We start from the raw sequence: 15,441 nt of genomic DNA, 5'->3' as shown, positions 1-15,441 counted from the left end.
GTTAACCTAACCTGCATGTCTTTGGACTGTGGGGGAAACCGGAGCACCCGGAGGAAACCCACGCGGACACGGGGAGAACATGCAAACTCCGCACAGAAAGGCCCTCGCCGGCCATGGGGCTCGAACCCAGGACCTTCTTGCTGTGAGGCGACAGCGCTAACCACTACACCACCGTGCCGCCAGGTTAAGGGGCATTTCTCCCATTTCAACCTGTATTGCGGCCATTGGAGTGGTCTTCATAGCACCACAACACAACCTTAAAGCTTGGTTCTGAACCACATCTAGCTTATTCAGCATTGATTTAACTGCCGACCCATATATATAACACCCATAATCCAACACAGACCTTATTAATCCTGTATAGACGGTCCTTAAAGCATGTCTACTTGCTCCCCACTCTATTCCGCGTAAACACCTCATCACATTAAGAACTCTTTTGCATCTACCAATCATATTTTCAATGTGCACTGTCCATGTCAGTCTTTGGTCAAACCATATGCCCAGGTATTTAAACGATTCAACTCTTTCCAGCTCATGACCTGATATAGTGATTTTTACATCCTCCGTAACCTTTTTCCTGGAAAAAAACATCATCTTAGTTTTTTGTACTGAAATCCTGAAACCCCATCGAATGGCCCATTTATCCACTGCGGTAACAGCTTGTTGAATCTTTTTGTACACAAACTCAGTGTTTCTCCCTCTTTTCCAAAGGGCCCCGTCATCAGCAAATAAGGCTACCCCCACCTGACTCTCAACTTCATTAAAAATCGTCTACTTCATTTTGTCGGGCAGGTCTTATTTAAGTGATTTCTTGATTGAGAACAGAACAGGCGTGGCAGTAATCAGGCCTGGGTGTGGCTAAAGAAATTGAACTCAGCTTTCCAGAGATGTGATAAACCACAGTTAATTTATGTTTTAACGGGGGGAATCACTTTTTCACACAGGGTCATGTAGGTTTGGATTTTTTTTTCCCCTTAATAATAAAAACCTTCATTTAAAAACTGCATTTTGTGTTTACTTGTGTTATCTTTGTCTAATATTTAAATTTGTTTGATGATCTGGAACATGGGCGGCACGGTGGTGTAGTGGTTAGCGCTGTCGCCTCACAGCAAGAAGGTCCGGGTTCGAGCCCCGTGGCCGGCAAGGGCCTCTCTGTGTGGAGTTTGCATGTTCTCCCCGTGTCCGCGTGGGTTTCCTCCGGGTGCTCCGGTTTCCCCCACAGTCCAAAGACATGCAGGTTAGGTTAACTGGTGACTCTAAATTTACCGTAGGTGTGAATGTGAGTGTGAATGGTTGTCTGTGTCTATGTGATGACCTGGCGACTTGTCCAGGGTGTACCCCGCCTTTCGCCCGTAGTCAGCTGGGATAGGCTCCAGCTTGCCTGCGACCCTGTAGAAGGATAAAGCGGCTAGAGATAATGAGATGAGATGAGATCTGGAACATTTAAGTGTGACAAACATGCAAAAAAAAAAAAAAGAAATCAGGAAGGGGCAAACACTTTTTCACACCACTGTATAAAATATGACACCTCTAATCATGAATTGAATACTCAATCAGAATTTTCTTTCCTTTATTTAAATCCTTTGGATCACTGCTACTGCGGGTAGAAACGGTATACATTTCAAAATGTTAAAAATGTAATACTTTAAATATAAAATGCAAATCCAAGTCTCCTTCTCATTTCAGCAGAAACTATGGTTCCTCCACCAGCTTATTGTGAACATGCATCATGCCTGCGGAATTAAAAAAAAAAAATTTTAAATAGAGTTTAAAACACAACTTCTTATTTTACTGTCTCAAGTTAAATATTTTTTAACTTCATTTATTATTTTGTAGTTAATTCTAAAATGAATAATTATGTTATTCTACTTAATATGGATATTATTACACTGCAAAAAAATTGAAAACTGAATTTGAGAAGAAAATGACTTCATACTCGTGAAATCATCTTGCTGCACGGACAGATAATTTTACTTGGCAAGACATCTTGGAATAGGCGGCACGGTGGTGTAGTGGTTAGCGCTGTCGCCTCACAGCAAGAAGGTCCGGGTTTGAGCCCCGTGGCCGGCGAGGGCCTTTCTGTGCGGAGTTTGCATGTTCTCCCCGTGTCCGCGTGGGTTTCCTCCGGGTGCTCCGGTTTCCCCCACAGTCCAAAGACATGCAGGTTAGGTTAACTGGTGACTCTAAATTGACCGTAGGTGTGAATGGTTGTCTGTGTCTATGTGTCAGCCCTGTGATGACCTGGCGACTTGTCCAGGGTGTGCCCCGCCTTTCGCCCGTAGTCAGCTGGGATAGGCTCCAGCTTGCCTGCAACAATGTAGGACAGGATAAAGCGGCTAGAGATAATGAGATGAGATGAGATGAGACGTCTTGGAATAAGTTGGTGACAATCTAGAACTAGTTTTAATAATCTCGGAGTTGGCGTCTTGTATTCTTCTAATAGGAAATGCGAGATCGTTTCAACGATATTCAAGATATTCTAACTTGCTAAGATATCATTTTTTGCAGTGTATGATTTCTTTGCTTGGAAACAGATTGGATTCCACCTTGTTTTGTTTTAAAAGAATCTGTTCACGAAGTCTTTCAGCAGTGTTACCTTTGAAATATTTCACAGTCTTCACACGCAGCTCTTGTGTCGCATCCTCGTCGCACACGAAGACGGTCTGAGGATGCTGCTGGAACGCTGAAACCGTCCACATGTGGTTCACACCTTCCTCTATGGCCTTGTACAGAGCAAACGCTTTATGTGCACCAGTGATGAGGATCATCACCTAATAGACGTCCAAATACAGACAGACATCCTACTTCAGTTTTGTTACAGGGAAGAGCTCTTAAAGTAAAAACAAAATGACAAACTCAGAGAATAATTAATCATGTTTCCATGCAGCTTTGTAAGCACTGTGGGAAATTTTAATCTTCAAATAAAAGTTGATGTTTTGTGTTCTCTTATTCATGGTATGATACAACTGTACGTTACATTAATGGCATTTAGCAGACGCTCTTAGAGACGTACAACATACCCAGAGCAGCCTGGGGAGCAGTTGGGGGTTAGGCGCCTTACTCAAGGGCATTTTAGCCATTCCTGCTGGTCCAAGGAATTGAACTGGCAACCTTTCGGTCCCAAAGCTGCTTCTCGAACCATTAGGCCATGGCTTCCCCATTATCAACACACCATTACATTACTTTTGGTGGAGAGGGTGGAGACCTCGACTGGCTATCGTAGCCTGCAGGGAATCGGCCGTCAGACATTCTGTCGCATGTCCCAGACCCGGTGAAATGTAACTGAATTGTCTTGGCCAGCCCTAAGGGTCCCATCTGCATCTCATCATTGCTGAGGAGTGTGCTCCCATCACCCAGTCAAACATCCAGCCAGAGCAGGTCATGATATATTTTTTACCATATTAACATGCCATTGTTGTGTGTTATGCCTGATGTAAAGACTCTCGTCTCTGCGAGCCTACCACACAGATTTAATACTTGTCATTTTTAGGGCATACCTAACAACATGTGTTTTCTTTCTCTCTCTCTTCCCCCCCCCCCAATCTGTCCCTCTGAGTTACATGTTGGTCCTGGGATTGAGATGCTGGCCTCTTCTGCCCCTCGGACCTGCTTGATCCATCCTGGTGCCCTGTGTCTGGTCGGAGTTTTATCGCATCGCTCCTGTGAAGGACGCCCCCATGAGGACAGTTGAGGGTTATACCTGGAGGATGCTCTGGACTCTTACAGTAATGCTTTTATGGCTGAGGACTACAGTTGTCTTGCTAACTTTAGGACTGCAGTTACCATGAACAGTTTTGCACTCAAGTTTCCATCAATGAAGAGTTATAACATCAACGAAACTGTCCTCATGTTAAAACTGTTAATATTATAGTCGTGCTGTCTGTTGTTGCCCAAATGAGGATGGGTTCCCTTTTGAGTCTGGTTCCTCTCGAGGTTTCTTCTTCATGTCGTCTGAGGGAGTCAGGGTTTCCCATACATAGACCATTGTGTGTACCATGAACAGTTTTGCACTCAAGTTTCCATCAATGAAGAGTTATAACATCAACAAAACTGACTTCATGTTAAAACTGTTAATGTTATAGTCATGTTGTCTGTTGTTGCCCAAATGAGGATGGGTTCCCTTTTGAGTCTGGTTCCTCTCGAGGTTTCTTCCTCATGTCGTCTGAGGGAGTTTTTCCTTGCCACCGTCGCCACAGGCTTGCTCATTGGGGATAGATTAGGGATAAAATTAGCTCATGTTTTAAGTCGTTCAAATTCTGTAAAGCTGCTTTGCGACAATGTTTATTGTTAAAAGCGCTATACAAATAAACTTGACTTGACTTGACATTATCGATGTTTTTGTGATTACTATATGACATGGCATGTCATATTTACCATATATTTTCAAACAAGACAGCAGTGAATGTCATGTAACAATGCAAACAGCAGTCAAATTATGTACTTTTTGGAAATAGCTACTGTATTTCCCATTTGAGTTTTGTCATAGGCTTCATTAGTTTATCAAAATAATGCAAAAATATAATTTTCTCAGGATTTCATCTGGTAGTCTTATGCTTTTAAAATTGGTCTAATCTGTGTGTGTGTGTGTGTGTGTGTTAAATAATCTTGTTGCATGTGTCTCTGTATGTTCACTTTAAAACATCCAGATAGTAAAATGTTCAAAAACGATGATTGGAATCACTGGACTATTAAAGCTAGACTGCCTTTCGATTTCATAAAATCAGTGAAATTTAATTCCCTCTGAAATTTGGTCATTGTGATATATGTTTATTTCCATAATATCTCACAAAATATCAGGCCATTCTGTGGCTGGGAAGTTATTTAATATGAGGGGATTCTCGAGCAAATAATGTGCATGAAATCGCTCGCTTGGCGCAGTCAAGCAAACAGAGGAAGTCTGTGTGCGCATGCGCAGGATTACCTTCTTCTTCTTCTTTTGGGTTTTACAGCAGCTGGCATCCACAGTGTTGCATTGCTGCCATCTACAGGTTTACCTTGACCGTGCACTGACAGTTCCATCATTCTGTCACTAAACGAACAGCTGATCACACCGAGGTGCTCGCTGACCGCCAATATTTATTAGTTCCGTCCTGCGTTTCCTTTCCTTCGTATATAAAATAGCGTCTTTTCTTCTCGCTTTCTGTTACTGTATTCGGTCTTTCACGTTTCATTCGCGCACACTCACGTCCGCCATTTTCCTCTTCTGTTTCAAATTTGTATCCCACAATGCCTTGCGTGAACAGGGAAAGCCCACCACGTGATGCATGACGTAGTATCTTGTATTGGGTCATGGTGAAGTAGGAAAAAGTAGCTAAGAATTTAGGGCCATGTGGCCTTAAATTCATTAATTGTTCTATTTTTAAAAACCTAATAAAATTGGAAGTCTGTGATTCGAATTCAGTAGCTTTCGGTCCACTAAATAAAAATAACTGGGTGTCAGGGAAAATTCTTTTTATGACCTAAACTTGAAAAATCTGAAAGGCAGTCTAGCTTTAAAACAAACAAACAAACAAGACATTTCAGTGTTCATCCAAACACCATGATCAGTTGTAAAAGTGTGACAGGAAGTAACTCTGGCAAAAATGACAAACACGGAAGTCACATGACTACTGAAAATGTCACTGAATTGTGCTTGCCAGAGAAATTGGAATCCATGCATGTCCCAACACAGGCGAGTAAACTCTTCAGGACATGACTCAGCAGTCTATACACACTTAGAACAAAAGAAACACAGTTTTCATGATCATGAAGTACATTTTCTAGACAGAGAAGACAGATGGTTTGAAAGAGGTGTTAGGGAGGTCGTCTTATCAAAGTGGAGCAGCCGTCACTAAACAGAGGAGGGAGGGGGTTCGAGACACCACTTATCCCAAGCTTATAATGCTATGTTAAAAATTGCACTTCAACACTTTATGGACAAACCAGCTTACTCAACCTCACAAGTGGGAGGAGCAGCACCACAGTAAGCTCCTGGAACACCAATTTCTCTGCCAAGCACAATTCATTAACAAGAAATGACCAAGACTTAGTGTATGTACAAACTGCAAATTAATCTGCCATTTTTTATGATATCTGTGAAATGTTATGGTCTAGAAAACTAAAAATATTTTGTTTCATAAATGTGGCCATACCTCACGGGCGTCCATCACGGTTCCAACTCCTACAGTAAGAGCCATGGTTGGGACCTTGGACAGATCTCCGTCGAAGAAACGAGCGTTGGCCAAGATGGTGTCCATAGCCAAGGTCTTGACCCTGGTTCGAGACACAAGACTAGAGCCGGGCTCATTGAAAGCGATGTGACCATCAGGTCCAATACCTACAACATAACTTCAAGTTATTAAGTTGATACGCTATCTGAAAGTCTGGTTTCATGGAAGCTAGCCAATCCTCGTAATGTGTCATCTTTGGTTAAATGGCATGAGGTCAAAGTTCACTCAGTGCTCTTACCACCTACAAAGAGATCAATCCCACCAGCAGCTTTAATCTTCTCCTCAAAGTCCTGGCATTCTTTCTGCAGGTCTGGAGCGTTGCCATCCAGAATGTATGTGTTTTCTGACCGGATGTCGATATGCTTAAAGAAGCTGTTCCACATGAAGGAGTGATAACTTTCAGGATGGTCTCTGGGCAGGCCTGTTGAGAGATGTGCTTGGCATTTAAGGCTTTAGATGCTAGATAAGGGTGTAATTAAAATTTACAAGTGTACACAAAAGATAAGATACATACCAACATACTCATCCATGTTAAAGGTCTTCACATACCGAAAAGATATTTCCCCTTTCTTATAGTACTCAATCAGTTTCTTGTAGCATCCCAGTGGAGTGCTGCCTGATAAGACATATAAATGAACAAAAATTACTGCAGTGATTAAAAAAAAAGTACTGGGTCAAGATCTGAAAATACTGAGGTGTAGTAACTGAGTACAATGTTCTGTAATACTTGAGTAAAGTACAAATACCAAGGTGTAGTACCTGAGTGTAATGTTCATATAATACTCGAGTGAAGCACAAATAACGAGGTGCAGTAACTGAGTATAATGTTCATATAATACTCGAGTAAAGTACAAATACCACGGTGTAGTAACTGAGTATAAAGTTCATATAGTACTCGAATAAAGCACAAATTAATACCGAGGTGGAGTAACTGAGTATAACATTCATATAGTACTCGAGTAAAGCACAAATATTGAGGTGGAGTAACTGGGTATAATGTTCAGTAATACTCGAGTAAAGTACAAATACCGAGGTGTAGTGACTGAGTATAATGTTCAGTAATACTCGGGTAAAGTACAAATACCGAGATGCATTAACTGCGTATACTGTTCAACAATACTCAGGTAAAGTACCAATACCGATGTGTTAACTGAGTATAATGTTCAGTAATAATTGAGTAAAGTACCAATACCGAGGTGGAGTAACTGAGTGTAACATTTAATATTATTCGAGTAAAGCACAAATACTGAGGTGTTTTAACTGAGTATAATGTTCAACAATACATTACCACCTACAAAGAGATCAATCCCACCAGCAGCTTTAATCTTCTAAAGTACAAATACCGAGGTGGAGTAACTGAGTATAATGTTCAGTAATACTCGAGTGAAGTACAAATACCAAGGTGGAGTAACTGAGTATAATGTTCAGTAATACTTGAGTGAAGTACCAATACCGAGGTGAAGTAACTGAGTATAATGTTAACTAATACTCGAGTGAAGTACCAATATCGAGGTGGAGTAACTGAGTATAATATTCAATACTCAGGTAAAGTGCCAATGCTGAGGTGAAGTAACTGAGTATAATATTCAGTGACACTTGAGTGAAGCACCAATACTGAGGTGGAGTAACTGAGTATAATGTTCAGTAATACTCAAATGAAGTACCAATACCGAGGTGGAGTAACTGAGTATAATGTTCACTAATACTCGAGTGAAGTACCAATGCCGAGGTCGAGTAACTGAGTATAATGTTCAATGCTCAGGTAAAGTACCAATGCTGAGGTCGAGTAACTGAATATAATGTTCAGTGATACTCGAGTGAAGTACCAATGCCGAGGTGGAGTAACTGAGTATAATGTTCAGTGATACTCGAGTGAAGTACTAATACCGAGGTGAAGTAACTGAGTATAATGTTCACTAATACTCGAGTGAAGTATCAATATCGAGGTGGAGTAACTGAGTATAATGTTCAGTGATACTCGAGTGAAGCACCAATGCCGAGATGGAGTAACTGAGTATAATGATCACTAATACTTGAATGAAGTACCAATATCGAGGTGGAGTAACTGAGCATAATGTTCAATACTCAGGTAAAGTACCATTGCCGAGGTGGAGTAACTGAGTATAATGTTCAGTGATACTCGAGTGAAGTACCAATGCCGAGGTGGAGCAACTGAGTATAATGTTCACTAATATTCGAGTGGAGTATCGATATCGAGGTGGAGTAACTGAGTATAATGTTTAGTGATACTCGAGTGAAGTACTAATACCGAGGTGGAGTAACTGAGTATAATGTTCACTAATATTCGAATGAAGCATCAATACCGAGGTGGAGTAACTGAGTATAATGTTCACTAATACTCGAGTGAAGCACTAATACCGAGGTGGAGTAACAGAGTATAATGTTCACTAATACTCGAGTGAGGTACCAGTACCGAGGTGGAGTAACAGAGTATAATGTTCACTAATACTCGAGTGAAGTACCAATACCGAGGTGGAGTAACTGAGTATAATGTTCAGTGATAATCGAGTGAAGTACCAATACTGAGGTGGAGTAACTGAGTATAATGTTCACTAATACTCGAGTGAAGCGTTAATACCGAGGTAGAGTAACTGAGTACAATGTTCACCAATACTCGAGTGAAGTACTAATACCGAGGTGGAGTAACTGAGTACAATGTTCACTAATACTCGAGTGAAGTACCAATGCCGAGGTAAAGTAATTGAGTATAATGTTCAGTGATACTCGAGTGAAGTACCAATGCCGAGGTGGAGTAACTGAGTATAATGTTCAGTGATACTCGAGTGAAGTACCAATACCGAGGTGGAGTAACTGAGTATAATGTTCACCAATACTCGAGTGAAGTTCCAATACCGGGGTGGAGCAACTGAGTATAATGTTCACTAATACTTGAGTGAAGTACCAATGCCGAGGTGGAGTAACTGAGTATAATGTTCAGTGATACTCGAGTGAAGTACCAATGCCGAGGTGGAGTAACTGAGTATAATGTTCAGTGACACTCGAGTGAAGTACCGATGCCGAGGTGGAGTAACTGAGTATAATGTTCAGTGATACTCGAGTAAAGTACTAATACCGGGGTGGAGTAACTGAGTATAATGTCCAGTGATACTTGAGTGGAGTATTGATATCGAGGTGGAGTAACTGAGTATAATGTTCAGTGATACTCGAGTGAAGTACTAATACCGAGGTGGAGTAACTGAGAATAATGTTCACTAATACTCGAGTGGAGTACCAATACCGAGGTGGAGTAACTGAGCATAATTTTTACTTATACCCAAGTGAAGTACTAATACCGAGGTGGAGCAACTGAGTAAAATGTTCACTAATACTCGAGTGGAGTACCAATACCGAGGTAGAGTAACTGAGCATAATGTTTACTAATATCCAAATGAAGTACCAATACCGAGGTGGAGTAACTGAGTATAATGTTCACCAATACTCGAGTGAAGTACTAACACCGAGGTGGAGTAACTGAGTATAATGTTCACCAATACTCGAGCGAAGTACCAATACTGAGGTGGAGTAACTGAGTATAATGTTCACTAATACTCGAGTGAAGTACCAATGCAGAGGTGGAGTAACTGAGTATAATGTTCACCAATACTCGAGTGAAGTACCAATGCCGAGGTGGAGTAACTGAGTATAATGTTCACTAATACTCGAGTGAAGTACCAATACCGAGGTGGAGTAACTGAGTATAATGTTCAATACTCGGGTAAAGTACCAATACCGAGGTGGAGTAACTGAATATCATGTTCAATAATACTCGAGTAAAGTACCAATACCAAGGTGGAGTAACTGAGTATAATGTTCAATACTCGGGTAAAGTACCAATACCGAGGTGGAGTAACTGAATATCATGTTCAATAATACTCGAGTAAAGTACCAATACCAAGGTGGAGTAACTGAGTATAATGTTCAACAATACTCAGGTAAAATACAAATGCCAAGGTCTAGTAACTTAGTTTAATGTTAAATACTCAGGTAAAGTACAAATACCAAGGTGTCATAATTTTATGAGTCATCTTCACTAAGTGACTGTGTGAAGTGAACACTACCTGTTGGAAGGCCCAGAGTGAAGAACTTGTCCTGACTCGGATTAAAGCTGATGATCCTGTTTCTGATGTATTTGGCCGCCCACTCGCTGGCTTCATCATAGTCTCTCAGTATTATCAGCTTCATTGCTGTCACTTGCTCTGAGCTTTGGTTTAAAACTGAGCTAAAACAGATTAAAAAATGTCAGGAAGGAGAATAACACGCAGCTCTGCCTGGTCCAGACTTTAACCTCATAAAAGTGACTGAGTCAGGAAGAGCTCTTCTTATCAGGGCTGGAAAGGGGAAGGCTTATACAAAAGAAAGTGCTTTATTGTGAAAATAATATGGTGTGGAGAATGTTTCTACTAAAAGAGAGTGTTATTGAAACATAAACTTGTAATAACATTGCATCTAAACGTGCAGTATATTTGCACTACAGTGTGTGTATCAGTGGCTGTAATCATATGATCACTAGGAAGCAAAACAAACAGTCAGCTGACATGGTGCAGGATGAATCACAAGTGGATCACTTGTCTAATAAATACACAGTGGACTTAGAGTTTAGAAACATTATCAAGTATAATCCTGTGCAGAGAGAGAAGATACGAAGTTGTTTTTTGTTCTTTTTGAGATTGGTGGGAAACAAATCTGCTGAGTGAGCATAAAACTATACACACCCAGGAGCTGCTTGACTCATACACTGAGTCAGAGGAGTCGACTCTTTAGGCTTCCCAACAGCTCACTGCCAATTTTTTTTCCAAAACTGTCCAGAGTCTTGGTTTTTGCCGATCCTTCACGGAAATTATGAAATTAACAGCATTATATAATTACATAATTGCTGAATATATTACACTTTGCATTGTATTAGATTAGATTAGAACTTTATTGATGGGTCAGTCCATGAAATGATGTTACTTTTCATTGGTCCGGGTTTACATAATCATTTCATCTTTAATTTCCATGATTTAAAGAAATATTTAGCAGATTATCCATAAATATTGTTTGAAGAAATAAAATAAATTTTAAAAAATGAAGTTTTCTTTTGAAATAAAGAAATATGAAACATTTTCTTCCCCTGTGACTGGACACGGATGACACGTTTTTTGACATGGAATATTTGCTGACTTTGAGCTTAAATAAACCATTACTTTCTGAGAATTTCAATAAAATTAGTTTCATGGTACTTGCAATTTAGTTTTACACTCGTATAATAAAGTTAAGAAGGTTCTATAAACTATTTAGCTTCGAATTCATCCACTAAAAATAGGTTGTGAACGTAACATTGTGGTGTCCTACCGTGTTACGTTAGAAACCAGGCTTATAAAAAATGATAAAACGAGTTGAAATCATGATTGATGTTTTTAATATAAAGAAGAATATACTATAAAACGATGTAGGTAGAAAGAAATTTAAACAAACGGCAATAAAAGAAATTATCGATGTTTTTTCTCACATCCTAACTTGGCATCCACTCACTTCCTGGTTCGTTCACAACCTGCGAGACCTGTTTACTCAATCTAGGTCAGCTGAACTGACGCGAGAGAACTTCTCGCGAGATCTCACACACCACAACACGTGCTCTAGAGAAGTGCAGATATAAGTGTGACTAAGTAAAGTAATGAATTCAATAATCTCATTTTACCCCATATAGGATGAAACTGTTTCCTGTTAATGACTGTTATTATTGTTCAAATCTTAAAGAGATTTTATGAAGTTTGTGAAATACTGGTATTTCATATTTTCAGTGTTTATGATGTTAAACTAATATCTCATCTCATCTCATTATCTGTAGCCGCTTTATCCTGTTCTACAGGGTCGCAGGCAAGCTGGAGCCTATCCCAGCTGACTACGGGCGAAAGGCGGGGTACACCCTGGACAAGTCGCCAGGTCATCACAGGGCTGACACATAGACACAGACAACCATTCACACTCACACCTACGGTCAATTTAGAGTCACCAGTTAACCTAACCGGGCGGCACGGTGGTGTAGTGGTTAGCGCTGTCGCCTCACAGCAAGAAGGTCCTGGGTTCGAGCCCCGGGGCCGGCGAGGGCCTTTCTGTGTGGAGTTTGCATGTTCTCCCCGTGTCCGCGTGGGTTTCCTCCGGGTGCTCCGGTTTCCCCCACAGTCCAAAGACATGCAGGTTAGGTTAACTGGTGACTCTAAATTGACCGTAGGTGTGAATGTGAGTGTGAATGGTTGTCTGTGTCTATGTGTCAGCCCTGCGATGACCTGGCGACTTGTCCAGGGTGTACCCCGCCTTTCGCCCGTAGTCAGCTGGGATAGGCTCCAGCTTGCCTGCGACCCTGTAGAACAGGATAAAGCGGCTAGAGATAATGAGATGAGTTAACCTAACCTGCATGTCTTTGGACTGTGAGCACCCAGAGGAAACCCACGCGGACACGGGGAGAACATGCAAACTCCACACAGAAAGGCCCTTGCCGGCCCTGGGGCTCGAACCCAGGACCTTCTTGCTGTGAGGCGACAGCGCTAACCACTACACCACCGTGCCGCCTGTTGAACTAATATTTCTAATGAATTCTTATTCAGTGTTAATGTTTAAAGTAAGCAAATAAAAGCAAAAAATTGATTTTATCAATATTTTTTCTTTATTTTTAAAAGCTTGTTCGTGTCCTTGTTACATTAGCAACCGGGTAAATATTTATGGATTTTATCATACATTGTAGAGCAGGAGTTATCTTAACAACTATGTTATATTTTCTTATATGGTCAATGCTTCATGGAAATAAAAGTTGTTTTCAGTTGTAAATTGTTTTAAGTGACTCCCTCTATGTCACATTTTGGTAACCCCATTTCATGGACTGACCCTGATCCCTTTGGGAGGGTTCCCTCAGGGAAATTAAGAATATTTGTTATAATGAAATTAAATATAGCAAATATAAAACCAAGGTAGGCCTACTGCGTAATTAAAATGATGAACAGTCTACAGTAAGCATTGATATTAACATTATCAATCTATCTATCTATCTATCTATCTATCTATCTATCTATCTATCTATCTATCTATCTATCTATCTATCTATCTATCGAAACCGACTCTTCAGAAATGCGAGTCCATTCATCTGAGACTCAGCTCAGAATCGAATCATTTGTCGATCAAGTCAAGTCAAGTCAATTCAAGTCAAGTTTATTTCTATAGCGCTTTTAACAATAAACATTGTCGCAAAGCAGCTTTACAGAATTTGAACGACTTAAAACATGAGCTAATTTTATCCCTAATCTATCCCCAATGAGCAAGCCTGTGGCGACGGTGGCAAGGAAAAACTCCCTCAGACGACATGAGGAAGAAACCTCGAGAGGAACCAGACTCAAAAGGGAACCCATCCTCATTTGGGCAACAACAGACAGCCTGACTATAATATTAACAGTTTTAACATGAAGTCAGTTTCGTTGATGTTATAACTCTTCGTTGATGGAAACTTGAGTGCAAAACTGTTCATGACAACTGCAGTCCTAAAGTTAGCAAGTCAGCTGTAGTCCTCAGCCATAAAAGCATTTCTGTAAGTGTCCAGAGCGTCTTCCAAGTGTGGCTTTCAACTGTCCATACAGGGCCGTCCTCTACAGGAGGATCACATACAGAGGTGGACAAAGTACCCAACTTCATTACTTAAGTCAAAGTCCAGATCCCACTGGTCAAATGTTACTCTGATACAAGTGAAAGTTGTCCAGTCAAATTTTTACTCAAGTTAAAGTACCGAAGTACTCACTTTTAAAAATACTTAAGTGTTAAAAGTACATTTTCTGTCAATGCATCGTTGTATTATTGCCACAACACTGACAAAACCTAACGCCTCTGAAGCAACCGACCGGATTTACTGACTAACTTGTAGAACCTGTAGAATAAACACCTGGTAGAATGCTATAAAATGAAACACAACTTACAACCAAGCAGATAAGATGCTAGCGATTTTTTCTCTTTGGCTACTGGTAAAAAATATGCAGTAGCTATCGTAATTATGCAAGGTCACAAAAGCTGCAATGTTAACATTACCAAAGACAGAAATGTGAATTCACAAAATGAACGCATGCTGTGCATCATGGTGGTTTAATGTTAAGCTAGCTAGTCAGCGAAACTCCACCTGACACCAGCAAACTCTTTTCAAACTTGAAATCATATTGGGTAGCTAACGCTACTAGAAAAGAAAGATTTCTACATTCTGTTTATTTGGCAAGATTATACTAAAACATATTTCTGAAAAGATTTCAGATACGTTAACGCTATTCATGTTAGCGTAATTCTGTTTTTACATAATAACGAACAGTGTCCAAGTTAACTAGCTATGTGTGTGGACAAGGCGATGGCAACTTGGTGGGCAAATCCATAGAAAGTCATGTGACTAACCAGACTGCATAGCTATAGCAATGTTATCGCTAGCTCTAAAAGCACAGACAACTTCATTGCAAGCTTTCTCTTGGAATAAAACGTTTACATATGCTTCTGCAGGTTGGACGGTGAGTTTTTGGAGGCCATGATGTGGTTCATTTTAAGCAAACAATGCAAACGTTTAAAACGAAATGAATATTTAATCCTTTTCCCAGAAGAACCGCCTCCTTCCATTCTGCCATCGATTGGTCATGTTCAAATAATGCTGCTGAGAAATCACTGAACTTGGTTTTATACGGTCCATGGATGTGACCTTAGTGATTACTGATGGGCAGTTTCAGTGTCAACTGCAAAAAAACCCCATCACGTTTTAGAAAAGAAAAGAAAAGAAAAGAAAAGAAAAGAAAAGGAAAAACATCCACTTTCAAAGCTGCTTCATGTTAACGAGTAATGACAACCAAGAGCGTAGGTTTGCATATGGACCATAGGGACATGTCACAACCAATATTTTAGGATGGCAAAATAGTCCCTACCAATATTTAGCATTTTATTCTTATGTAACAAAATATGAATTTATTCACATATTTTTTGCGAACTCAATAGTAGGCTATAATCTTAGTCACTAGTTTTTTCGACATGCCAGAGTGACAGGGTTATCCATGCTGCAATTTCATTGGCTGAAACAGAGAGTCTGCAGGCTCACGTTCTCCTCACATGGACATAAACAAAGCGCTTCTAGTGGTGGTAACAACGAAGAGACCACAGGCCCGTGTGTTGTGCTGATAACGTAAGTCATCTGTGATAGCCTGCTACTGTATGTCTTCAGAAAAGT

At 40.4% G+C, this 15,441-nt stretch overlaps 1 protein-coding gene across 7 annotated transcripts; it reads right to left on the bottom strand.

Moving 5' to 3' along the window:
* Positions 1-1,553: 1,553 nt before the first annotated feature.
* Positions 1,554-11,778, bottom strand: gnpda1 (glucosamine-6-phosphate deaminase 1). 7 transcript variants are annotated; one of them, XM_060915220.1, is made up of 8 exons: positions 11,719-11,763; positions 10,943-11,056; positions 10,289-10,449; positions 6,724-6,825; positions 6,448-6,630; positions 6,132-6,316; positions 2,597-2,771; positions 1,554-1,733 (listed from the first exon to the last, which is right to left on the bottom strand). In XM_060915220.1, exons 2-8 carry the CDS (start codon positions 10,960-10,962, stop codon positions 1,693-1,695), a joined length of 867 nt encoding a protein of 288 aa, XP_060771203.1. In that variant the 5' UTR covers positions 10,963-11,056; positions 11,719-11,763; the 3' UTR covers positions 1,554-1,692. The 7 variants fall into 7 exon arrangements, with proteins under 7 accessions (XP_060771203.1, XP_060771206.1, XP_060771204.1 ...); XM_060915223.1 differs by having other exon boundaries at positions 10,289-10,444; XM_060915221.1 differs by lacking the exon at positions 11,719-11,763 and adding an exon at positions 11,562-11,696.
* Positions 11,779-15,441: the final 3,663 nt, after the last annotated feature.

This window comes from Neoarius graeffei, chromosome 2 (genome assembly GCF_027579695.1).
Source record: "Neoarius graeffei isolate fNeoGra1 chromosome 2, fNeoGra1.pri, whole genome shotgun sequence".
Lineage (NCBI taxonomy): Eukaryota > Metazoa > Chordata > Actinopteri > Siluriformes > Ariidae > Neoarius > Neoarius graeffei.
Note: the sequence above shows the minus strand (reverse complement) of the source record. Positions and strands in the feature narration are given on the sequence as shown.

Bases quoted from the DNA above. Each gene is read 5' to 3' on its own strand.
- gnpda1 (XM_060915220.1), bottom strand. From the start codon at position 10,962: ATGAGTCAAGCAGCTCCTGG. The intron at 6,631-6,723 runs GTATGTATCTTA...ATCTCTCAACAG, and splicing joins TAACATGGATGAGTATGTTG to GCCTGCCCAGAGACCATCCT. The intron at 6,317-6,447 runs GTAAGAGCACTG...GTTATGTTGTAG, and splicing joins GATTGATCTCTTTGTAGGTG to GTATTGGACCTGATGGTCAC.